Here is an 18849-nt window from a genome sequence, read left to right as displayed (position 1 = left end):
AAACAAACAAACAAACAAACAAACAAACAAACAAAAAAATAAATTCAAAATAAGTTTTCTCCTCATCCTCCTCTCTCCAAGAATTCTCTTATGAGCATTTAAAAAACTGTTATTATTATAAGTTTTTACAAGGTTTTGTTTTTCCAGGTATGTCTATAAAGCTCAAAGATTGATCAGTTCCCATATACATGGCACCAGTTCCACTTCAGATGGAGGATACTTTCACTTACACAGTACTATTGCTTTCTAAGGACCTGATCAGAAGCCCAGCCACGTCCATGAGAAGTACTTCTACTGCTTTTGCTATCAAATGACAAATCTGAAAAGGTTGTGCCCACCTCTATTAATTTAAACTGAAAACAAAACAAACCAAAACAAACAAACAAAAACAGAAAAAAAACCACAAACAAACAAAAAACCATAGACCAATGTCCAATTTAAATTATTCAAGACTTTTTCTACCTGTGGGATTTGAAGTTCTTCTGTTGTTCTTGAGTATTTTTGACAGTATAGTAAATGCAAACTTTAAAACACTTCAATGACATAACTGAAAACATGGAGAAAAATGTATGCATCCAAACATAATAAAGCATTAGTTAATGCCATGTTTTCTTAGATCAGAGCACTTTAAAATCAACGATCAAGTTATTCTGCTTTTAAATATGCAGAGCAACTGGAAAGAAAATCACATCCTTCCAGATAATGCTCAACTCCTGATTAAATAAAGATGTGCCAAGGCAGAGGTACTTTATGCCTCAGGAGACAGCCATAGTGGAACAGCAAGTGTATTTTAAATGTGAATTAGAGGTAAGATGTAATGACATGAGATGAAAGGCTCAGCCATGATTTTAATAAAGGGGGGAGATGGTACTTCCCTGTGGACCCCATATGCAAAAGAGTGAGGCACAACAAGAATATATGAAAAGATTCAGGAAAAAAGGCAATAAATGTTTCAAAGTTATAGGACCACCATTAAAATTCATCACATTTTACTGAAGTCAAGAATTCTGATTCTGAGAGTTTGTCATCAGTAAGCCAGAACAATTCTTGATGCTGAGAAGTTGAGAGCGCGAAACAACAAAACTCCATTTTTAAAGTATTTTTTTGGCAAGGGAAAAACTTATCTAAAAATAATTAATTGAATGATTTTTGAAACGATTTTTTTTCTCACTGAAACAAAACAATGCAAAATAAAACACACAATAAACCAATTAGCAGTGCTATGATCTGACATGTTTTATCTGTTTACTGCTCTAATTAGTCCACAGAAAAAGCTGTTATCTCCTCCTATACTGATGTATGTGTTTAAGAATACAGCAGAATTCCAAAGAAGCATTATTTCTCCCCTACAATTAAATGAATGGAAATGTTTCAGATTTTGCACAGATCTCTTTCTTTGCAATTAAAAAAGAAAAAAATAAAATACAATGAGAGACAATCTTTGTAAGAAAAAGTCATGAAAAGAGCAAAAATGAATGGGTTGAACTGCCACAAGAAAAAGAAAAGAAAGAAAAAAAAAAAACACAAAAAAACAACTCCATGCTATATTTGTTCATTTGTGATAGTCACACTCCTGGCACCCTGCCAGCTAGGCTGAGCACACTGATGTCGGGCTAAGGAAAGTAATCTCCTGGTTCAAGCATTGGATCTTTGATGAAAATTACAAAGCAGGGACAAAATCAAAGTGCCGTCTGAGATTTTATTCTGAAACTAATTTGATGGAAAAAGTAATACAATGCCAACAGCCTTTTTAGTAGTGCCTACAAAACTTGGGCTAAATTGAAACCAGTGCAAGTGGCTCGAAGTAGCTATAATGCAAATACATTTGGATCTGCAGGCGCTCCTTTTAAAAGAGTGGTAGATGTCTTTCTGACAGGTAAATTGCTTTGAAATGATTTCTGAAGTCTGAGGTCAAACTTTTAAAATGATAATTTTAACTTGTATCTTACTTTATCCTGGAGTCTTTTTGCATCCCCTACATAATGCACTTGAATCCAACAAAATTAGGTAGGGGAAAAAAAAAAAAAAAAAAAAGCAACAAAAAACAGTATTAACTCACTTCCTTAATTTACATTCTGTGAGCCACCATTCATTATAGGTCAAGAAATCTTAGAAGGGAAAATCTTTTCCTTTCTTTTTTCACTGAGTTTAAACCAGTTGTTTTCATATATATGAAGAGCTGTGCAGGCAAAAAAAAACCATCTGCATGCACAGTGTATTCAAGTTAGAAATCCAGGCAGAACAATCTTTACATTACTATTCAAATGCAAAACAGGAAAGAAAAATACAAGACCAAAGAATCAGTACATTACTTTCATATTTTCTTTGTATGTCTACTGGTTCTTCGTACATTTTACTGAAAGAATGTACATTATTAACAGTAACAATCAAAGTTTGTTTTGGTTTTTTTATTACAAATACTGAAAATAATTCAGAATGACTCAGAAGATGTTTTTACCAATTTATTCTAAAGAAAGGAAAAAAAGAAAAGCACACAGCTTTTGCTGTTTTTAAACACACTTATTACTTCTCTCTGTGTTAGTAAGACTTTCCACATACAGACACTGGCGTGATTACCAGCATGTAGAATTTCACTGAAGATGCAGCATTTCAGCTACTTCCCATTTGCAACGGCCTGCTGTTTTCCTTCTTCAGGAAGGTTCTCTATAGATTTCCTATTCTCTTTGATCTTCAAGTCAGTTTCTGCACTTTGTATTCTTCCCTCCTCCAACAGTACTAATCAAAGGAATGTTTTAATAGAGCCACCTTAATCTCTTCTTACTTTGATTTTCAGGCCAACTTTTTTTTTCTTTCTTTTTTTTTTTAATACATATATTGCTTTTTATTATCAAGACAAACAATTAATTGCAGCACAGACAAAACAGTACTTATTAAATTATGCATTTTGATATGCAGATATGCTTAGAAGTTACTAAACTCACATCCCCATGCACATGCTAACATATGGAGAGAGAATTTTATGTATATACATGCACATATTCACACTGACATCATAAAAATGATTCTTAAAAATATGAACTTTATGTTTAAATAAAAGGTACCTACCTGGAATAAGCTGACCCAGTAAGTGTTGACATCTGGAAAGGCTGCATGCAGCTACTATTACCAAAAAAGGATAATGTTTCCATTTCATGATGCGTCCTTCCTTGCATTACACCAGCTCAGCAGCGTTAACGTAAATGTTACCTGCAATGAGCAATGGAAATAAGAACAGATTAATTAATGATAAATTTAAGTTACTTCCAAATATTTTTACCTAGCATAACTGTGTCAAGTATGCTGTTTTCAATACAGATAGACATAAAAGTAAATAAATATGTCATTTTTTTCCTAACAACTAGAAAGCAATAAACTATAATCAAAAATGTATTAAATATCCTTACAGAAACAGCCAACCCCTAAAAAGATGTTTTAAAGGTAACATAAGGAGTTTCAATATATATTTTAAAGTGCTGCATGTTATTTGGTTACTATTGAACTCAAGCTATCAAGAAATTTAACAAGATAGCTGCTTATGTTTTAAAAATGTGCTTCACCAGCATTTGGCTTTCTATAAAACCCAAGTTAAAACTACAACAATCCTCCTGTTATGAGGTGGTGTTTTTGCTCAATAAGAACAATGGCTAATTTTACCCATTAATAACTCCAGCTGTTAATGTATCTTTCTATTAAGTATGTGTTATAAAGGGATGAAACTTTCCAAGTGACTGGTAAAAAAACTGACTTTTACAGAAAATAATATTTTGATTAAATGTGACTTTTAGACTCGTTTTTCTGACAATATTATGATTATGATTCCTAAATGCCAGCTTACAAAATCATAACAGAGCTATGACAGTAGAAAGAAGACATAGCCAGGCTCTTTTCAATGGTGCCCAGCACCATGACAAGAGGCAGTGGGCACAAACTGAAATACAGAAATTTCTGTCAGAACAACAGGAAGTACTTCTTTCCTGTATGAATGACAGAGCACTGGTACAGGCTGCTCAGAGATGTTGAGGAGTCTCCATCCTCAGAGATCTTCAAAATGGTCACAACCACACAATCACAGAATTGTAGAGGTTGGTAGGGACCTCTGAAGATCACCTAGTTCAACCATCTGCTAAAGCAGGTTCCCTAAAGTAGGTTACACAGAAAAGTGTCCATGCAGGTTTTGAATACCTCCAGAGAAGGAGACTCCACAGTCTCTCTGGACAGCTTGCTGCAGTGCTTCTGTAACCATCAATGTAAACATTTTTTCCTAGTTTGTGTTCATTGCCCTTTTGTCTTGTTGCTGGGCATCACTGCAAAGAGCCTGGCCTCATCCATTTGACACCCATCCACTATAAGCATTCATAAGATTCCCCCAGTGTTCACATCTCCAGATTTAAGAATCCCAGGTCTCCCAGCTTTTTCTCACATATGAGATGGCCCAGACCCTTACTCATCCTTGTGGCCCTCCACTGGATTCTATTCACTGGACACAGGACTCCAGATGCAGCCTCCACAGGGCAGAGTAGAAGGGGAGGATCATTTCCATTGACCTGCTGGCCACACTCTTTTTAATATACCCCAGGATACCACTTGCCTTCTTGTCCACAAGGGCACACTGATGGCTTGTGGTCAACCTGTTCTCTACCAAGACATACAGGTCCTTCTCTGTAGAGTTCCTCCCCAGCAGGTCAGCACAAAATTTACACTGTTATTCCTGCCTAGGTGTAGGACTCTATACTTGCCCTTGTTGAAACTCATCAGGTTTCTCTCTGGCCAACTCACCAGTCTATTCAGGTCCCACTGAATGGCAGTATAGCCTTCTAGTGTGTAAATCAGTCCTTCTAGCTTTGTATCATCAGCAGCCTTGCTAAGAGTACATTGTATCCCTTCACCCAGGTCACTGATGAAGATAATGAACAAGATCAGACCCAGTACTGAACCCTGGAGAACACTACTAGTTGCAGGCCTCCAACTGGACTCTATGCCACTGATCACAAATCTATGAGCTCTGACAGTCAGCCAGTTCTCAGTCCACTTCACTGTCTATTCATCTATCCCACACTTAATAAGCATAAGGATGTCAAAAGCCTGGCTGAAGTCAAGGTAGACAGCATCCACTGCTCTCCCTTCATGTATCCAACTGGTCATGACATCATAAAAGGCTACCAAATTCATCAAGCGTGATTTCCCCATGTTGACTATTTCTGATAACCTTCTTTTCCATTTGCTTGGTGGTGACATCCAGGAAAAGATTTCCATCATCTTCCCAGGGACAGAGTTGAGGCTGACTGACTTATAATTACCAGTTCTTCCTTCTTGCTCTTTTTGAAGACTAGGGTGACACTGGCCTTCATCCAGTTCTTGAAAATCTCTCCTGCTCTACAGAACCTTTCATAGATGATAGAGAGAAACCTGACAGTCACTTCTGCCAGCTCTCTCAGTATTCATGGGTGCAATCCATCAGAGCCCATTGATTTGTATGTATTGAGTTTGCTTAGACAATCTCTGACTAGATCCTCCTTGACCAAGGGGAAGTCTTTCTTTCCTCAGACTCTCTTATTTCAGGGGTCTAGGATTCCCAAAGGACCATGTTAGCAGTAAAGACTGAATTAAGAAGGTGTTTTATAACACATCCCTCTGCATTCTCTGTTACCAGGGCACTTATTCAAAAGCACTTTTTCCTAGTTTCCCTTTTGCTATTGACATACATTACTCTTTCATGTTATTGATGACTTCCCTCACCAGATTTAAGTGGAACTTAGCCTTCTTTGTTGGAGCCTTGCGTGCCCCAACAGTGTTCCTATATTTGTCTTTAGTGGCCAGACACCTTTTCTTCTTCCATTTCAGTTTTTTCATGAGCTTTTTTCTCATCCATGACTGTCTCCTGGCACCTTTTCCTGATTTCTTACACTCAGGGATGCACAGATCTTGAACTTGGAATAAGTGGTGCTTCAATGTCAATCAGCTTTCTTGAGGCCCCTTATCTTTCAATGATCTAACCCATGAAATGTCTCCAAGTAGGCTGCTGGAGAGATTGCAGTTAGCTCTCCTGAAGTCTGGGGTTGCAATCCTACTTTGTTTCTTCATGTAAGATCCAGAACTACACTATCTCATGGCTGCTTTACCCAAAGATGCCCCCAACATTATGTTCAACCTTTACTACCATACCACCTACATCTGCCTCAGATGTCATGTGCCATTAATAATAGAAGACGTATTAATTCCAGAGTAACCTTAGTATATTATGCATTGTGATAGTACATTTTGACTATAATAATTGAGTTTAATATTCCTGTACTAGTCTTCCAGTATCTGAACTACAAAACTAATATTGTAGAACAAGGACTGGCACTAATTAGGTGTTGCCACTGACAGAAGGATGCATTAGCCATATAAACTTCAGCTGGCCTGAGACCTTACATAACACCATACTAAATGACTGCAGATCTACCAGAATGTGCAAGAAAAGGTTAAAGTGCAATGTTTTGTCCATGCTACACAATGAAAATAAACACTGTTTCTTCTATGACATTATAATCATTAGAGAATCAATGGCAAATTAAACTGCACAAACTCAGAGGAGAAAGAAGCACTATTGTAAATTAAGAGAAAGAGTCTAATCAATTATTTTCTACCACTTCCAAGCATACTGCTATTTATCACTACAGTCAGCACAGCATGCAGCAGCAGAAATAAAGACATCAAGTCACAACAACAACAACAACAACAAACCCCCCCCAAAAAAATGCTAGTTTTCTCTCTCCTCCCCTCTCCTTTATTTTTTAATCATTTTCCCTTTAAACCACTTAAAATAAACAGCAATTTGATTATGTTTTTCTCTCAGAAATGGCAAGCAACTCATTAAGGCTAGATTTTCACAGGATTTTGAGTTGAAGAAAAGGACACAGAAGTCAAGCAATTAAGATTTTAACTTATAAAAAATAATTTTATATTATTTTTATGAGATTTACACTCTTTGGTAAATATTATGCTGAAGAAGATACCTTAAATACAAGATGAATCTTAAGTTTTATATGCTATGTACCCAAAGTCCATTCTGGAGTCAACTGACAAAAATTTACTGAAGATATAAAAAAAGAAACTCTTTCTGAAGCAAAATAAACTACTTCATTTGTCATTAGGCCTGCTGATATTAAATGGAGCTTACCGGTCATTCAGTATACCTGAGAATTCTATATGTCTATTAGCCAGACTCCAGCTATCTCATCATTTGTGCTTAGACTAACACTACATTTTGAGCTTATTCCTCCTCTGCTTTATCATCAGTAAGGTTATTTATTACTGAAATTAAGAAATTCACACTACTATTTTAAATATCCTGTCTTTGTTAAAATGAATTTATTTGGAGTTCTAGGAGGATGAGAAAGAAGTAATAACATATGTCGTTTCTATTTTGGAGCAAGAATGAAAAATGAACTAGGGGGAAAAAATGTCCATCTCCTTTTTTTGGTTATAAAGTAAATTAACGCTACTAAGATGAAATCAGCTATAAAAATATAAATCTACTCAGACCAGAGTAGGTAGCAGAACCTGTGGATCTGGACTGTGATCTTTTCAGAGACAGTTCCAGTAGACAGCTTCAGGGAACTGGCATGTGTATCTATTACCAAAGTTTACCTTGCTTAATGTTTTATTATGGCAAAATATTTGTTTTTTTAAGAAACAATCGCTAGGAAAGTTTTTACAATTTATGATATAATATTTATTTTTATTTTATGCTGTGGAGTTTTGTTTTGCTTTTGCTTTTTGTTTTGTTTAATTCAGTGAGAAAAGCACTATGTAAAACAAAAATGTACTCTACATTCTCACTTTGCATTTCTAGCCAGGCAAGCAACAAGCTCATATACTTACTGAGATTTTAGTAACTTCATTTTTTGCATGTTATATTTACTGCCTAAGCCGTGCCACAGTAGTTCACTTAGAATAACTCTAAGAAATTGAAGAAAAAAAAAAAAAAAAAAAAAAAGCTATGTCCATATTCATCCACTGAATTCTACTGAGAGTCTGGAACAGAAACCCGAACTTAAGTATCAGCCTGACAAGCAGTATAGTATGCAACATAAGATGTAGTGTAAATCATAAATACCTACTACTGAGCTGCTTGCACGTGAAAACAGTGTGAAGAGTCAAACATATGACAAAAAAAATCTTTTTCCTCCCACCAGTCTCATAAGTAATCTCTCTACCAGAAGCTCTGCTAATCTGTAATGTTTCCTTCACTTCTCTGGCTAAACAAACCGAGATTAATTTTGAACAATAGACAGCTTTAACAAAAGCATTTCATCAGAGAAGAGTCCATAAGTGAGACAGCAAGCAATAGGACATGCTTTCTTCAAAAGAAATCAATATATTCATCATTCAGTATATGTGCAAAAAAAGGTATGATGCAAGACTGGAATGAGTCAAAAAGCGAGTATAAAGAGAAAGCAAAATAAATAATAATAATAAAACCAAGACAAAAATATCATCCAAAGAAAACAGTGATTTCCAATACTTTTGTAATTTCAAGCCACTCAAGAAAAGTAACAGTTTTGTTTTGTTTTGTTTTGCCTGCAGTGGCTGGAGGGATATAAAGACAATGTCCAAATGTGCAAGAATGAGATTAGGAAAACCCACAAAGACCTGGAGGGTTTTCTGATAAGGTTTGTAAAATCAACAAGAAGGGATTCCACAAGTACTTAAGCATCAAATGGAAGAGCAGGAAAAGAAGGCCTGCTGCTAAAAAGGGTGAGAAAGGATGAAGAAAATGAGTATGTACTCTACAACCTCTTTTGCTTCAATTTTTGTTGTAAAGATTAGCCTTCACAAATTCCAGGCCCTCGAGATTTGAAGAGACTAAGGAATACTTGCCCTTTGTAGAAAAGGAGCAGATTAGGGACCATTTAACATGAACACATGTTAGTCCCTGGGACATGATAGGACTAAAATGTGTGCGCCAAAGGATTTAACCAGTGTCACTGCAAGGCTACTCTTGATTAGCTTTGGAAGGTTGTGACAATCAAAAGAAGATTCTCAAGATCTGGAAGACTGCAAAAGTATTTTCAGGATGGAAGACCCAGAGCCAGTCAGATTCACCTCTGATCTCTGAGAAGGTGATGGATGGTCCCGGTGGACAGCAAGTTGAATCAGAAAGGTGTCTTTGCTGCACAGAAGGCCAAAGTAACTTGTGCTGTTCTGCAAAGAGTGTAACCAGCAGGTCAAGGGATGTGACTGTTCCCATCTACTCTGCACCGGTTAGACTAGGTATGGAGTACTGGGTCCAGCACTGGCTCCTAATTGCAAGACTCACACAGACTTGGTGGAGCAAATCCAGTAAAGATGACCAAGAGACTGAAGCATCTGTTGCTTGGGAGGAGGCTGAGATAGATGGGACTTCTCGGCCCCAGGAGAGAATGCACTGGGGATTCTGATCCATAAATATATGTCTATAAAGACCTGACTGGAAGGAATGAAAAAATGCACAGATTGAAATATGGAAAATTCCATTTAAAAATAAGAAAACATATTTCTACCATGAGGGTGACTGGACAGTGGAACAAGGTGCCCAGAAACACGTGGAGTCTCCTTCTTTGAGATTATACAAAACCTGACTGGTTGTACACCATGGAAACCCTCTAACCTCGACCTATACAGTACTAGAACAGACAGTCCCCAGAGGTGGCTTTAAGCCCACTACTGCACTGTTCAGAAATCACAGCACCAAAATCAACAGTCAATATACTGTATGAGGAAATGCTGTAGTAAAATAAAGCATAAAATGAAAGAAGAATGTCAAAGAAAATTAATCACAATATCCAAAATCATCCCCCCTGTGGCGCAAGTGGTAGAAGTGCCGCTCTGCTACACAGAGGCTCGAATCCCGGGGGCTGGACTCGATGATCTCTAAGGTCCCTTCCAACCTGCACGAGACTATGATACTATGATGATACTATGATCCTCAGGGTGGACTGTCTAGAAAAGATATCAACATCAAGCAGCCTGGGAGCAGAGACTGACAGAATGGAGCTACTATGTTTGGCATGTGTTTCAGGACTTGATAGAGAAAAAAAAGGTATACAAACGCTAGGAAAAATAATTTGTCCTGTAAATAGTCCTCAATGCATGGTCAAAAATGGACAGGGTCAAAAATGGACAGTTGAAAAGGTTTGTGATGAGAATTTTGTTTGGAATAACCTCTTGATTCCACAGGCAACCAGAAAATACAGTTAAAGCAAAAATACAAAATGCAGTGTCCTGTGTCCATTGTCATCTCAGTAGTTTGTATATTCAGGGTGATTATTCCCCTGAAATGCAACAGTCAGTTTTAACTTGCAAACTACTGTCTTGCACAGACTTGCAGTATTTTATGTTTTGTCATCTATTTTATATTCAGCTACTCATGGGGGAGATAACTCGTGAGACTCAGCAGTGAATTCATTGGACAAAACTTTGCTCAACTCCTAAACTGCTGATATAGTAAAAAGCTGTGAAAAGAGAGAAGACATTTGCATCCTTACTGACAAGAAGCCATATAAGAAAACAAGACGGAATATAAATATAAATATAAATAAAAATAAATATTTTGCAGTTGAGGGTACTACTTGTGTGCATTCACAGGCACTTGTTGGAGAAGAAGAGTCGATGTAGTTTTAGATATGTCTCTAATCTATTAAAATTTACTTGCTTTCTAGAACCTAGAAGAAAGTGACACTTCTGTCTCTTAGGTGCAGTTCACTGGTTTCTCTATAATTAATGATGCCTGACAAAGAAGCAGAACAGCAGTCTCCTGGAATTTCAACTAACTCAATCCATACAGGTCTAAAATACAATTATTTTGAAATTTGGACTGTGTAAAAGGATTCTATCTTTTAAGTATTTTGCTCTATTTTAGTGAAATTTCACTTTTCTGCCTGCAACTCAACAAGCATGAAAGAAACTGAATTTTTTGACTTGATTCTGAACTCAAATTATATGATTGTCAAGCATCAGATGCTCATCTACAGCTACTTAACAAAAGAAAAAAAAAAAAAAAGCAATAGCAATGAGATAAAAACATTAGTATTTCTCTTGTTTCTCAAATCTGGAAAAAGCAGAAATCAAAAGTAAAGAGGAAGTTTCCCATTAGGAATACTACTTGTGGCTGACAGGTGGTAAAATGCAGAAAAACTCATGCATAAGAAGACAGATATTCTTCTACAATATCAGTTATGTCTACCTTCCATTTGAATAAACTCTTCATACAAAAATGAAGATATAGAAATTGAGTATCTTCTGTTCAGACTTAAGTAAGTGCCCTGGTTTCACCTGGAACGGAGTTAATTTTTCCTCTGTTATGTCTGGCATGATGCTATGGTTTGGCTTTAGTAGAAAAACAATGTTGATAACACACCAATGTTTTATTTTCTGCTGAGCATACTGTCCCACCTGTGTGGGAACTGGGGGGTCACAAGGAGCAGGGAGGGGACATAACAAAGACAGCTGACCTGAAATGGACAAAGGGATACTCCATACCACTTGACTTAATGCAAAAAAAAAAAAAAAAAAAAAGCCTTTAAGAATGGTAGAGAGGGTAGAGAGTTGATGCTTCTGGACTTGCTGGGTATTGGCCAGCAGGTGATGAGCAATTACTTGTGCATCACATGTTCTGTAGGTAAATTATTATTACCACTACTATCTTATTTTTGTTATCTCCCTTCCTTTTCTGTCTTAGTAAATAGTTTTTATCTTTACCTATGAATTCTTTTTTTTTTTTTTTGGGGCTTGAGCAAACAACTTTGTGATGCATAGATACCAGCTGGGTTAAACCATAAAACATTCCTTCCAAGAGGTTTGAACTTCTTAAATTGACTCATTCCTGTGTTAGACACATTAGACACATCTTAAGAGATGTTTAAACACTAAGAAGTTAGTGGTTTTTGAAAATACAATCAAGGGATGATCTAAACAAAACAAGAACTCATATCTTATGCTACAGATGTATTATCTCTTTCTCTCCTCTCTGGATTGTTAAACCAGCAATCCCCATCTTGACTCCTAAGATTTTCAAAGGACTGTTTGGAAAGATTGGGTATTGCATCTGTTGCATGCTTCCCAAAGTGACATACTGTGTTTTGAAACTGCTTTTCTAGAACTAAATACTCATCACTTTTTGATCATGAAACCACTTTAAAGTTTCTAAGATCATAGGTAAAAAAAAAACCTCAGGTGAAAAACAGTAATGCCTTCATATAGTTTCAAAACACCAGTTGTTACATGCTTTCTTTAAAAGTAAAACTGGAACTAAGATTAAATCATTTACATATTCTAATCAATCAATTAACGGAAAGGCTAATAACTACCAAAGAAAATTTGTGAACCTGTATTTAAAAAATTATTCATAATAAGATATGAACATCAACAGTATTTCTTAAATAGGGGATATTTGAAGGAGTAAAGTGGTTGTTTGTCAAATGAACTTCCAAATAGAGCCTAGAGAAAAAGAAATAGTGTTTGATGAAAAGAAAAATCAGTGCCCGAAAGGTTAAAAAAAATTCCTTTGACTGCATTTGGACTCCTCTGTTATACCTGACATAAAAAAGCAAGGGTTTTTCAAAGGCATTTAGCTTTAAACATTCACAGTACCTTTGAATGTCCTCAGCAGGACCAGAAAAGAGGGATTCAATTTTCAAAGATAATTGTGTCAGATAACTGTCTCATCCCTTTTCAGAAACAATCTGATAAATACCTAATTACCAACTGAGTGATTTCAGAGCCACACAACTGGGTCTGAGAGAAGGCTACAGGGAATGACAAGGTCCCCTAAAGCCATCAAGAGCAAGAAGCATTTGGCTTGTGAATTGCTTCATTTATTAGGCTGGTAAAATGCATAGAAGTCCCCAGTGAAAACAAAATATTCATAAAATGTTGAAATAATAAAATTAATATTTTACCCATGAAGTGCTTGCTTTCAAATAAAAGAAGACTGAGACAAAACAATTATATTCTAAAATCCATGACAGTAAAGGTTCAAGTACTTAAAGCCACTCATTTTTTGAACACCAACCTTTACTATTGTTGATATGTAATATTGTATAATAACAATAATATGTGTTGCAATCTTGTTGCTATTATGAAGGAAACTTCCACAACAGAGCCTTAGCTGACTGATCACTAGAAAGAGCTTACAAAGTGAAGCAAATATTCACAAACTACCTCCTGTTTTTTGAAAAATACTAATACTTAAGAGTACCTTCATTTTTGAAACATGTTCACGATTTAAAACAAAAGAAAACACAGGTATAAAAAGCATCTGAGATTTCAGTGAAGCTTTTTAAAGTTCACACTATAAATACCAGTCTTGTAATCCTTCTGGTGTTGACCCCTTCAAAACTTCCTGTTAATGGAGTGGTGAGCATGAAAGAACAACATAATGATGCAGAGATCAGAGGCACAGGTGGAAAACAGAAGATTATGAATAACATTCGTAATTAATAACATTATTAAATTGACCAAGTTATGTACTCCTCAGGTTTTATGAAATACATGTTTACATTGTTGAAAACGCAGCAGATCTGGGGTGGCAATCTCAAAAGTATATGTCTGACATACCACTACACCCACACTGGACCAAATTGATTGGAATTTTGTAAATACATTGAAATAGGATGAATCTATGCAATTCTGTAAAACTCAGTCATATAATTTGAAAACAAAGACCAAAAAAAGTACTGCATATACAGAGCAAAGAGGTGAGTCAATGCTATTGAGTACACAATGTGGGGGCAAAGACTTAAACTAAGACAACTGATTTTACTGTTGCGTGGAACAGTAGCAAGTATATAGCCAAGAACAAGTAGGGATCATTTTAAAACCTGTTCCTCTCAGATTCTCACCAATTAAGTGACAGCACTTCTGTTTGCATCATTATTTATCTCACAGAAAGACGGAAACTGAAGCTTGCCTAAAAGACCTAACATACTCCTAGCATTCAGGTTCTGTGAGGCAAGGTGACATAGGCAGTGGGGAAAACAAAGTTCTGAGGTTTTGCTGGTCGGCAAATTAAGATTTTAACTCAGATCACAGCTCTGGCATAACCTGTGTTGCAAAACTTCTTCAACATGGAATTAACATTCTCAAATTCCTGAGCAATAGTCCCTCATTGCAGGGAAGAGCCCAAACTGAACTTCAGTGTGCAAAGAAAACTTTGTGCTCACCCAATCATTGTATTTCTTATGCTTTTATCTGTCATCACAGTAAATGACCTCACAGAACTTTAAGTGTGACATAATAATTAATAATAATAATAATAATAATAATAATAATAATAATAATAATAATAATAATAATAATAATAATAAAAGGAATACTAGACAAAGAGTGCACAAAGCAAAAGAGAGAAATGGCTCTCCTCTGCAAAGCTCTTGAAAAAACAAGCATATTAGGACTACGGTCTGCAGTCCCTGGTGGCCAAAATACTTGCCAGAATTCTTTTCCTCTGGAGGTTCAACTTCGAGAAAAACAGCTTGGCTTTTGGCCTTAGTAGGAACTGGAGCAATTAGAAAGGATTTGCAAATCCTGCCCAACTAAACAGCTTCTCAGGCACAGAAATTTACATAAGAATTCAAAGGTATTCAGCTCTCTCCCGAAATACATTCATCCTTCTGGGGTCACTAGTACAGGTGAAGCTTAAATAATATAGGGACTTTCTACATTGTCTGCATCTTGGTTAAACAGACTGATGTGAAATGTTTACTCCTTGGGGGAAAGGAAGAAGACTCCAGCTTTCATAAAGATACGACAAGAGTGGCAGAATCACTTTGAAACTGAGACTGATCTGATAAAGTTGTCGTGGTTGTTAATAGCAACCTTTCCTCTGCTTCCCTGGATGAGACCTCAGCAATCAGCTGCAGCATGGGGCAGCAAGCGGTACAGCCATCACTTTGGGGGAAAACTGGGGACTGCCTGCACCTCTGGAAGGCCATATCCTGTCCTCATTCCAGAGAGTCTACGAGCTTCTCTCTCTATGTGAGAGAAGTACTATTGCCTTCTAGCCTTTCTGGGAACACAGACAGTAGCTTTTTGCTGTTTCATGCCTGAAGTAGACCCTGCTATCTCACCATTGCCTTCACTCCACATGCAAGGAGTTTCATGTGAAGAGAAACACAATGAACCTAAGCTGCCTCATTTCTGCTGCTCCTGAGATTGCAAGTCCTTGGACCAAAGGAAAAGATCAGTGTTGCCATGTCCAGCCCTGAGACAAATCCAGAGAGGACAGGCTGTAACTAGTTCTCTGTCTAATGGCCCATGCACTGCTGAATACCAGCTAAATAGGAAGATGCCAGGCAACACAAAGGTGAGCCTTACATTGTATGGCAGAGAATGAATTCCAGATCTCCTCTTCGATCTGGAATTACTTCAAGGAGAAAGTTAAACAGAACAGGACATAAACCTTCCAGAATTCCTTCGAGCTCTGCTACTTCCACGAGGAGAACAGCCATCAGAGGCAAGGGGCCCACACACTACATTCAGAGAGGTTCTCTTCTGTAAATATTGACTGTGCTTTACGAAAGGGATTTACTTAGTTCATGTGGTATCAACAAATTATGAAAAATAAATATATTGCTGGCAAGATACTCACAGTGTAATAGGTTCCATGTCCCAACAAGTAGGAGGGAAGAGAGAATCTAAGGCAACACCTGAAATCTCAATATGTAATTGAAATTCCAAATAAAATGCATTTTAAAGTTTAGGAAGATATGTTTATATATATATATAAATTCTAATATATATATATATATTCTTTTATATATATATCTATATATATATATATATATATATATATTCTAAACATGAATTTGAAAATGCAGATAAATCCTTTAAAGAGCATCATGCCTCTCCCCACCACCCCTGACCTTGATTCTTTGCTTGTGTGTTAATCCATTACAACATATTTTTAATCATCTCCTCAGTTTTGGAACACAAATTAAATTCTGAAGATGTCTGTTAAAGAGCTAGCAGAACTCAGTCTGACAGACCAAATGCTTTCAGCCTGGAAAACCTCCCAGGTGACAAAGCTCCGGACAGCGATTCCCATCTTTTACCAATAAACCGTTAGCGTATATTAGCATGTGAAGTACAATAAATTAGAGCATGTGTTTTAAGCTTTGTTTCTAAGTATTACCATGGAAAAAGAAAGAAATGACAAACCTCCTAAAAATCTTCTGACCAGAAATGTACGACAGATAATTTAGGTTTTATTACTCAAACTGAAAAATTCTGGTGGAAAACAAAGAAATATTTACATGCGTGGGTATACAATGAAAAACACATATCTCACACTAGTACATTCTGGAGTTTCAGCTACCCAGACTGCAGAGTGAACCACAGCCTTGCAGCAGTTCTCATTCATGCCAGGAACATTCCTGGTGGAAAAATTCAGCTGAAGCAAAAAAGATTTCTTTCTATCAGTATGTTTGCCTAACATACCAAAAAATCCGATTAGCTGGCTAAGATTTTGACAGGTCCCCAGTTTCTAGCACAAATCCTCACACATTTTATTTCTGTCAGATGCATAATCAGATGCTCACATATGTATCACACTCTCTGTAACTGTAGCAGACACCAGCTATAAACATATTTTAGAAATTATGGATGTGCCTGCCACAACTGGTGTGACCTTTCCTAATAGAGGAACTGCTGCATAATCACTCTCAGGTGGGCAAGAAAATAAAACATCATGAATCACCAAATTCAGTCACATCAGCAGGAATTTCAAGATGTGGGCCAAATAACTAAATTGCTAACTCTTAAATCTTAAGAGATCACAGCTTAAATATTCCTGAGTTGGACTAAAGCTGTCAATTGGATTTTTATAGATGGGAACAAGCAATTTCCTAGTAGTAAACCACGACAGTCATGCTAACTCACCACTGATGAATTCTTAGGAACAAGACAGAAAAAAAAAAAAAAAAAAAAAAAAAAAAGGCTGAATTCACAGAATAGTGTCTTAATAATCACCTGTATTAGCATATTTCATTTAAGCACTTCCCATGGTCTTGGACTACTAAAGGAATGACTACCATACAGCCTTGTACCAGCATAATTTTTAAAAGGCTGAGTGATTAATGAGAAATGTTTTTTTCTGACTCTCAAGAAAGTTTCTATTTCACAGAATGACAGAAAATCCCTACAAGATCATCCAGTCCAACCATCCACCCATCACCAATAGATTTCACTAAACCATGTTCCTCAACACAATGTCCAAATGTTCCTTGAACACCTCCAGGGTCAGTGACTCTACCACCTCCCTGGGCAGCCCATTCCACTGCCTGACCACTCTTTCAGAGAAGTAGTATTTCCTAACATCCACCCAGAACCTCCCCTGGCACAGCTTGAAGCCATTCCCTCTTGTCCCGTCACCAGTTACATGAGAGAAGAGGCGAACCCTCAGCTCACAACAACCTCCCTTCAGGTAGTTACGGAGAGCAATAAGGTCCCTTCTGAGCCTCCTCTTCTCCAGACTGAACAATCCCAGCTCCCTCAGCTGTCTTCCTATGGGTGCACTCAATGCCCTCATCCAGGTCATCAGGAAAGATATTGAAGAGGACAGGCCCTAGCACTGACCTCTGGGGAACACCACTCGTGACTGGTCACCAGTTGGAGTTAGCTCCATTAACCACCACTCTCTGGGCCCAGCCCTCCAGCCAGTTCCTTACCCAACCAAGGGTGTTCCTGTCCAAGCCAAGGACTGCCAGCTTCTGCAGGAGAATACTGTGGGAGACGGTGTCAAAGGCTTTGTTGAAGACTAGGTAGACCACATCAACAGCCTTTCCCTTGTCCACCAGACGGATCACTAGATCATAGAAGGAGATCAGGTTGGTCAAGCAGGACCTACCCTTCATGAATCCATGCTGGCTGGGCCTGATACCCCGGTTGTCCCACACTTGACACATGATCTCCCTCAAGACAATCTGCTCCACAACCTTCTCTGGCACCAAGATTAGGCTAACAGGCATGTAGTTCCCCAGGTCCTCCTAACAACTTTTCTTGTGGATGGGAGTCACACTGGCAAGCCTCCAGTCTTCTGGGACCTCACCAGTGAACAAGGAGCATTGATAGATGGTGGAAAGTGGCTCAGCTATCACCTCCACCAGTTCCCTCAGCACCCTTGGGTGAATCTCATCCAGCCTTGTGGACTTGTGCCAGTCCAGTTGGAGTAGTACTATTTCATTCTGCTTTGGAAATAAGAGAAATAAACTTGCATTCCTTCTCTAGTAAGTCCTGTGTTGCCAGAAACAAGAAAGCAAGCAACAAAATCATATACACTCTTTCTCAAATGTAAACAGAAATGAAGGCCATTAGTGAGATGTTAGAAACAGTTGTGCATGTGCTGGCTTGTGCTGTTGTGCTGTACTGTTCCTTTTAGAAAGTAGTGCTGCTTTTCTAGGACTACAGAAAAGGCAAACTAAACTTGGTGAAAGATATTTTAAGAAAGGGACTCAAGGTAATTTTTATTCATTTACTCTACCTCATTTTAAAAAATAATTTCTTTTAATTATTACCTTACCTTTCCCTCCTCTACTTCCTCCAACCCCATCCCCTCCCCAAAAGGTCTGGGAACCTGGATCCACACAGATGGGTTTTTTTGCAGCATTAATGCTAAATACAGTGAGAAGAAAGCAGCAGGATCATATAGTTAGAATAAATATTTGCGTACATTTTGAGATTATGATTCACCATATAGTCAGATGAACTAATTAGTACTAATGAAGTTCACAACATGCCTCCAAGGCACGTTTCTTACACACATTAAATTGATTCAGAGCTACTCTCCTCTAGTTCTGTTCCTATTAGTAAGAGGGAAATAAATTTAAATCC

General features: G+C 37.3%; 1 protein-coding gene across 5 annotated transcripts in view; it reads right to left on the bottom strand.

The window, feature by feature from the left end:
- Nucleotides 1-18849, bottom strand: part of ROBO1 (roundabout guidance receptor 1) — a 688445-nt gene that overhangs the window by 599640 nt on the left and 69956 nt on the right. For all 5 annotated transcript variants that reach the window (XM_015880144.2, XM_015880189.2, XM_015880164.2 and 2 more), the window contains exon 2: nt 3067-3207. In XM_015880144.2, the coding sequence (XP_015735630.1) occupies nt 3067-3154 (88 nt within the window). In that variant the 5' untranslated portion in view covers nt 3155-3207. The remainder of the gene's footprint in view (nt 1-3066; nt 3208-18849) is intronic.

Source organism: Coturnix japonica, chromosome 1 (genome assembly GCF_001577835.2).
Source record: "Coturnix japonica isolate 7356 chromosome 1, Coturnix japonica 2.1, whole genome shotgun sequence".
NCBI classification, from domain to species: Eukaryota; Metazoa; Chordata; class Aves; order Galliformes; family Phasianidae; genus Coturnix; species Coturnix japonica.
Note: the sequence above shows the minus strand (reverse complement) of the source record. Positions and strands in the feature narration are given on the sequence as shown.